An 8,235-nucleotide genomic window follows, 5' to 3' on the forward strand; every position below is an offset into this window, starting at 1 on the left:
AGACTATATTAATGATTAAAGTAGTCTTTAAAAAAATAAAAATAAAATACACTTACTTTTCAGGGGACACTGAATATGAAGGGCATGCCACACCTTTCAGATTTGTATTAATTAAAAAATAAGTCTTTTTTTTTTCACTTCACCTGCATTAAAGTCTGTCACTAAAACATGACAAAATTGGAAAGATTTCCACAAGTATGGCCAGATGTGTAACATTCCATAAATATTAAAATGAGTTTGATTCCACATTCTATGAACTATGCTAACAAAGGATTATCGAAATAAATGCTGTCAATTAAGCTTTAAGTATATCAAACGTTGTGTTCTGTAAGTGTGATGTGTTTTTTAAAAGCACCAGTTCCAGCTGTTCACCGCCTGCAGCATTCAGGCATGTAACAAAATGCCTAAAAGGAAAGTCATCAGTGAGGAGCTTATGGCTGGCACACACTGTTATATAAAAAAGGACATTAACATGACACACTCTTCAAGCTTAATAGTGTCAATTCATGATAACAAATTGACACTATTAAGCTTGAAGAATCATTGCTGTATGATGTGAGATTTAATGGCTGCCAGGCTGCTCTTATTTGCTGCTGCAGAGAATTCAGATTTTTTGGATGGAGCGATATACTTGATTCTGTGGCTTCTGACACTTTTGTTGTATCAAAAAAAATTCATGATTCGAAATATTAAAATGTGGTAAATAAGCCCTGCTCATTTTTTGCAAACATCATGTTTGAATAGATGTGTGAAGAGCTTTAACATTCACCATTTTTACAATGTTCAAATATTGCTGACAATGTTTTCCCCTGCTGAAGCTGTCGTGAACAGAACATGATTTTGTTTGTGAAGACATGGACAGGAAAAAGAAAGAAGCACACTGATTTAATGGTTTTGTCTTTCAGAATCACTGCTTCTACCACGGCCATGTCAGAGGACATCCAGAGTCCTGGGTGGCTCTCAGCACCTGTTCAGGAGTCAGGTACAGGCTGAGAACATCTGAAGCAGCTCTTCATTTTACAACAAATACAACACAAAGACAAAAGGATGGCTTTCCCACTAAAGATTCTGAAAACATAAAACAAGAGCTTTTTCTCAATTTAATGTGTTGTGGTGGAAATATCCAACACGTTCTCACTCCCAACTCGTCATATATTGACGCTTGGGCAGGTTCCCTCAGCGTCACATGTTGACGCATCAAATACCCCCTTCGCGTCAATAATTGACGAGAAGGGTTCTCTCATTGAATGCTGTACCGCTCCCTAAGCGTCCGAAACTGACGATCTAGGAACAAATAAGATGATGAGTCTATTCTATTTTTTTAAAAACCTTTATTTACAATTTATGTACTAGTTTGAACAGGATATTAAGAATATTTACTACAAATACATGTCAGACATATCGGTGATAAGACTTAATATAAATAACTCAGTAAAATATAAAACCGGACGGTTTTTGTTGTAGTTGCTGTTTAATATTGTCTTTAAATGCTGGTTCTCTAAGATGCAAATACAAGTAAAATGTCTTGCCTAGGAAAAAACTGTATTGTACAATTATTTTGTGGTACTTTACTGCCAGTCATCAGTCTTGATTCTGACAAGAGAAGATATTGTCATCAAATTGACAATATCCTACCGTATTTTGGAATAACAGTATGTTACAGCTGGAATTCCGCCGTAAATTTACAGCCATTTCTAAGAGTGTAGTAGCATTTATACCTAAAGCAAAAAAATTTACAGCCAATCCAGGTGATCGGCAGTGATCGGTGATCGGCCCTCATGGGTGATCGGCAGCAAAAGACTTGATTGGAGCATCCCTAGTTTTAATACTTCTTATGTGATCCTTCGTGAGCAATTTGTTTGATATTTTCAAACATGCAAAATTGACCATTTTAGACAGATTGGGGTATTATTTAAGATTTTGTCCTAAAGCTTGTTTTGTGAAGCTAATTATTTTAAGGACATGTTGGTGTCTGATGGAGGCTTGCTGCTCAGCAGTCGTCAGGTTCTTTGTCCTGAGCCGGGAATGGAGCCAGATGCTGCTGTTGACAGCAGCTTTGATGGGAACACTGCAGAGATGGAAGCGGAAAGAGCTGTGGAAGCCAGCAGAATGCAAATGCTTTTTTAACTGTCCAGTCATTCACACAGCAGTGAAAATGAGAACTAACCAACACTAATTTGCTGTTGGATGCGAGAAGCTAACAGGAATTTAATAAAGCCGGTAAATGTTGTTTAACAGTTCAACTATGGAGAGTTAGGAAAGTATATTCATTAATAAAGTATATTCATTCAATCATGAATGCTAATAGAATATTTTTCATTTAAACATGCTGGTAACACTTTATTTGAAGGGGTGTGCATAAGACTGACATGACACTGTCATGAACATAAAGAAGTCTTTAAGTCATTTTTAAGTCCATTAAAAATGCAAACTTTGCATTGAATTGTCATTATTTACAAAATCATGCAAAGTTGGAACTTTTAATTGACTTTTAATGCAACTTTTAGAGCAACTTTGCATTAAAAGTGTCATTATTTACCGAATGACACTTCATGACAACTGTCAAAAACATTTATAAAGACTTCTTTATGTTCATGACAGGTGTTATGTCATGTTTATGACAGTGTCATGTCAGTCTTATGCACACCCCTTCAAATAAAGTACTACCAAAATGCTTTCAAAAATAACATGTACACTTTGTCTGTATGAAGACTATCATATATCAGAATCCATAAATGTTCAGAGGAACAAGCTCAGAATTCAATGTCTCTAGAATTATAGAGACTGTTACATAACTAAACATGATCAGATCCAGGAAAATTGAACCTTAAATGAACAATGCCACAGAAAATATTACATAACATTAAATGTTATTTATCTTAAACTAAACCTAAATTCAGAAGCAGCCAATAGAGGAGCTTCTAGAACCACCTGGTTTAGCAGTAAACATCTTTTAGATGCCCTGATGAGTCCAACACATTGCTGTTAGATATTACTCTTTACAACACTGCTTCACTTCATTCTGTTTTTTAGATTTGATTAAGCACTGCTCTCCTACAGCATGATTATAGTTAGACTGTGCTCTGAACGTTGACTAGGCTGTTAATACTGAACAGCAGGACAGCTGTCAGACTGATGTCTCCATGCTGAAGTTTGGAATCTTTTGGTTTACAGAAGAGCTCAACTCTTCTGTAAACAGTGACTTTAACTGTTCTTGTTAAACAAGCCCTAATCATCATCCTTCACCACCGTGCTTCCCGGTGTGTGTGCCGTTTCATCTGATTTGCTTATTTGGTTCTTTCCAAATATGGTACTCTTCATGAGATTTTCCATGCTAACTGAGTCATGCAGATCTGTTTCTCTGAGGGGGAAGAGTAGAATCACATTTGAATGTTTTCCACTAGTGAGATATCAGATGCTGCTCTGAGGTTTTCCTCCCTGACATTATACATTATACCGTCTCCTCCATCACTGGGATGAAAAATGTTGAAATAAAATTTACATAAAACAATGTAAGAATTTAACTTATACTTAAATAAATGACGCCAAGACATTCTGACTTCTAAAGTCAGAATCACACCACTGATAAAAGTGAGCTTTACAGCAACGCAGAAAGCTCATCCAAAAATGTATTTTTACATCTGAATGCTGATCAAATGACATCAGGCAGATGTTCCGGTAAACCAGCAGAGAGATCAGACTCAGAGGAGCAGAAAGAAATGTTATGTTTGCTGTTCTAGAGGATTTCAAGCTTTTAGTTAAGAGTTCCTGTATTCAGGCATCTGAAAGAAGCCAGTCTACAAGAAAACTGTCTTAAATGTATAATCAGTAACTGTTAGTTCCCTTCAGTTTCCTCTTTACAAGATCAGTTATTGCACAGGTATCACCTTGGGTGCTCTGCTGTTGTAGTAAGGATTTTGTTGAACCTTTAGTTGAATGCATCTCTCTCAAACAAATATGTATTCTGTAATAGATTCATGTTAACATTGATAGGCACATTTGACTTGGACCTTGGTTTGTTACTTTTTACAAAGGGAAATCAAACAGATCTTCTTGACAGTCAAGTTCTTCACCTTTGTTTACCTCAGCTTACAGTTACCTTGCATTTCAGCTTCCCTCCAAAATTGGAACTTGAGTCTGGGAATAACGTCACATTCAACTGCCGTGTTCCAAAAAAAGTTCTGGGAATTTCTTTTGCTGTGCTCAGTGACCAGGCCACTGACAAGCAAAATAATAAAATACAGTAACAGTGCATTTAACATGCTCACTGTGTTGTCACATGATATCCCTGCTCTCATGTGGTTCTCTAGTAGTAATTTTGCTATGTCCTTTCATATTTTTCTGCTTTTCAGTTCCCAGCCCATTTTCCCTGTCACCAACTTTCATTCCATAAAAAAGGGTTTTTTTATAAACTCTGGTGGAATTACAGATTGTTTTTCTGGGAGTTCTCTTATAGCCTTGGAAACATAAAAAAAAGAGAAAGCTACTGTATTGTCTAAAAACATGGCTCAGAGCCCAGCGACAGTATGCCCATACGATAAGGCACTGTGAATGTACATAATAGCAAGCACAACTCCTTTTACAAAAAATTAATTGATTCCTTTTGGGCCTATTGTGTCTGCTGTGAAGTAAACAGCAACTCTGGCAGAATGTTCACAGGCGAGGTGAAATACTTTTCATCCAGCCTCAGTTAGCAGTTTAGGAGTTATTTTCCAAGGTCAAAACAGAAATACATGTTAGAGTAAACTGCACTAGGTTCTAGAGTCACTCCATTTAAATTTAAAGTTTACTTGTATTCATTAAAAACTGTTTTGTTGGTGTAGCGCTTTCTGGTGTCAAAGGCTAAATCTAGCGCTCTGGGTTCTATCTATTTAAGGTTACACCCCAAGAAACTGGTTTCACTACATTTTCCATGAACCACTGTTATAAAGCATTCAACTTAGTTAACTGCAGATGTCTGACCCATGAATAACGAGACTTTATAAAGGTCTCACCTTATTTAAGTAAACCACAGGTGAAAATATACCATCACACTGAATATGGTCACCAGCAGACCTTACGTCTGCCTGAATCAGTAGAACTTAAAGGAACGTTATCCTTGTGTTTGTTCTTTAACCTTCTACTAACCCGGAAAATACAAATAAAAATACAACAAATACCTGGTTCAGAAATATTGACTTTCCCTTTCTTTTAAACGCTTATAGAGTTCTAAATCGACTTATTCTAAACAGTCCCGAACACATAAGAGTCTTTTAGTCTGAACAAAATACATTTAAAATAAATGACAGATTTTAATTAGTGGGCCCACCATAAAATAAAACAAATAAAAGCCGGCATTATAGTCATTCAACCCCCCGTTGCAGGCCTGATATTGACGACACACCACTGGTCCTCGATCCACAGTGGCTGGTTTGTATAAGGTCCTGGTGACTGTCTCTCCAGATAACAGTCAGCCACGCCTTTCTCGGTAAAGGCGGAGGAAAAACTCATCCAAGTCCAAAAAGCGGGTCCAGCGCAGGCGTAGCTAGCCTCTTCCTCTCCACCGGCTCCTGTGTAGACTTCCAGCACCCAGCTCACCAAACGCTTCTGCCTTGATCCTTCAGCGGTCCCTTGGCGCTAGTGCACATTTAAGTTGTTGCGCTTTTTAGACGTTTTGTCCCCAAAAGGAGTTTCCAAAGTTCCAGGACTCTCCACGGAGTCTCCTCGTCGTCTCTCGCTTCTCTCCCTCCGTTCTCCAGATTACTCCCGCCCCCCAGTCCATCAGAATTCAGGTAAAGTGTAATCACCCAATAGCAACTGACCTTAGGCAGAACAACCAAATAAAGTACAGCACTGTAGTCTGTCACACCTCGTGTTGAGCTGTACATTACATACAAACTACCCAATAATTGTTCGTTCTTAAAGTGACCGAACACAATATTTTAACAGAAGTTTTACTCAAACTGTTTATTTTCTTTTTAATGAACTCTTGCTAATTTAAATCTTCTACCAAAAGATTTTTAAGTTATTATATCTTATTTTAAGATATGAAGTTGCATACATTAAATGTTATTTTTTTTAAACAACAACTTATACTCCTGGGAACTGTTAAGAAAATATATTTAAAATAAGCTAGTTTTAAAATGTAACATGACTTGATTGAAATAGCCTAATTATAGTTTTAAAATGTGTAACTTATTCTGGCCTATTCACCTTTATTTTACCTGTAGTTAAGGCAGATCTTTTGCCAAGATCTTTGCCCTCAGCAGCAATCAGTAGGAAGTTCCAGCTTTTCACACTGATCTGTGAAAGCCATAAACCAGCAGGAGTTCGGAGAAGCTCTCCTTAGACAATGGGAGCAAATGGCTTTAGAGAGAGGGTCAGAGACAGGTCCTGGTTGGATGAGCAAAGATGCGCCTTATTTGAATAAATTAAAGAAGATAAAACTTTCCACACAGAGTAACAAATCAGATTTGCGCTTGCAATTCTCCAAAGACGTCTTTGCTGTCTGTTTGTCGTTTCCATCTTTTGTCTTTTTCCTTTTCTCAGGTAAATTCATGTGTTGTTTGTGCTCTGAGTTTTCTGATGTTGTGTGATGTGCTTTTCTGGTGGTAGTATGCATCTGTCTTGAATAAATGCTGATTATTGTGACGCTGTCATCTTCTGTGTGGCTTTTGTTTCCACGCATGGAATCATTGAATCCGGGAGCACAAGAGAATATAACGAGCCAGAAGTTAATGATTTTATTCTCTTAACAGAACCCAGGGGGTTACACCCTCCCTGTCCTAAATGTCTAGATGTCCCCATCAGACAATTCTCTATATGGTAAAAGAGTTGACAAACTCCCCTAGCTTGGAACCCAATGGGTTACATTGGGTAGAAATATTCAAAGTCATAAAGCAACATTTCATCATTCAAATTCAAAAATAAGTTATTGATCCTAAAGATAATGTTGTAGCTCGTATTAATCCAACTTCAAAGAGCTATTGTAGGTAGGGATGGCTGTTGTCAGGAAGGATCTCCTGTAGCGGTCTTCTGTTACAGTGAATTTGAAGAAGCCTCTGTCTGAAGACACTGAGTTTTCCCAAGACAGTCTCATCATGGGTCAACCCATGATTAGGGTTGACCATGATTTTCTTGATTTTATGAAGAATCCTTCTTTGCATCGTCATTTCCAGATGTTCCACAGTTGTCCTCTAACTCTGCTCCTCCTGAAATCAACAATCATCTCCTTTGTTTTGTTTACATTCAAGATGAGATGATTGTTCCTACACCGTGACACAAAGCGGTTCACCAGATCTCTGTTCACAGCTTCTTGCTCATCTCTGATACACCTGACAACTGCAGAGTCATCTGAGTATTTCTGTAGATGACAGAAGTCAAGACATGTGCTTTAAACTATCTTTATCAAATTCATCTAGTTTTAAAGCTTCCTTGAGTTTTAGAAGAGAAAATTATGTTGACGGGATTGTGATGGCAGATTGTATTATAAGGTAGCATCTGCTTATATATATAGTACAGACCAAACGTTTGGACACACCTTTTCATTCAAAGAGTTTTCTTCATTTTCATGACTATGAAAATTGTAGATTCACACTGAAGGCATCAGAGCTATGAATTAACACATGTGGAATTATATACTTAACAAAAATGTGTGAAACAACTGAAAATATGTCTTATATTCTAGGTTTTTCAAAGTAGCCACCTTTTGCTGTGATTACTGCTTCGCACACTCTTGGCATTCTCTTGATGTCCTTCAAGAGGTAGTTACCTGAAATGGTCTTCCAACAGTCTTGAAGGAGTTCCCAGAGATGCTTAACACTTGTTGGCCCTTTTGCCTTCACTCTGTGGTCCAGCTCACCCCAAACCATCTCGATTGGGTTCAGGTCCGGTGACTKTGGAGGCCAGGTCATCTGGCGCAGCACCCCGTCACTCTCCTTCTTGGTCAAATAGCCCTTACACAGCYTGGAGGTGTGTTTGGGGTCATTGTCCTGTTKAAAAATAAATGATGGTCCARCTAAACGCAAACCGGATGGAATAGCATGCCGCTGCAAGATGCTGTGGTAGCCATGCTGGTTCAGTATGCCTTCACTTTTGAATAAATCCCCAACAGTGTCACCAGCAAAGCAACCATCACACCTCCTTGTCCATGCTTCACGGTGGGAACCAGGCATGTAGAATCCATCCGTTCATCTTTTCTGCGTCACACAAAGACACAGTGGTTGGAACCAAATATCTCAAATTTAGACTCATCAG

General features: G+C 38.0%; 1 protein-coding gene across 1 annotated transcript in view; it reads left to right on the top strand.

Moving 5' to 3' along the window:
• The first annotated feature begins 4,503 nt into the window (after window positions 1–4,503).
• Window positions 4,504–8,235, top strand: part of adam19a (ADAM metallopeptidase domain 19a) — a 61,583-nt gene continuing 57,851 nt past the window's right edge. The window contains exons 1-3 of the mRNA XM_008435072.1: window positions 4,504–4,524; window positions 5,443–5,553; window positions 5,667–5,771. Coding sequence (XP_008433294.1) covers window positions 4,504–4,524; window positions 5,443–5,553; window positions 5,667–5,771 — 237 coding nt within the window. The remainder of the gene's footprint in view (window positions 4,525–5,442; window positions 5,554–5,666; window positions 5,772–8,235) is intronic.

This window comes from Poecilia reticulata, linkage group LG18 (assembly GCF_000633615.1).
Source record: "Poecilia reticulata strain Guanapo linkage group LG18, Guppy_female_1.0+MT, whole genome shotgun sequence".
NCBI classification, from domain to species: Eukaryota; Metazoa; Chordata; class Actinopteri; order Cyprinodontiformes; family Poeciliidae; genus Poecilia; species Poecilia reticulata.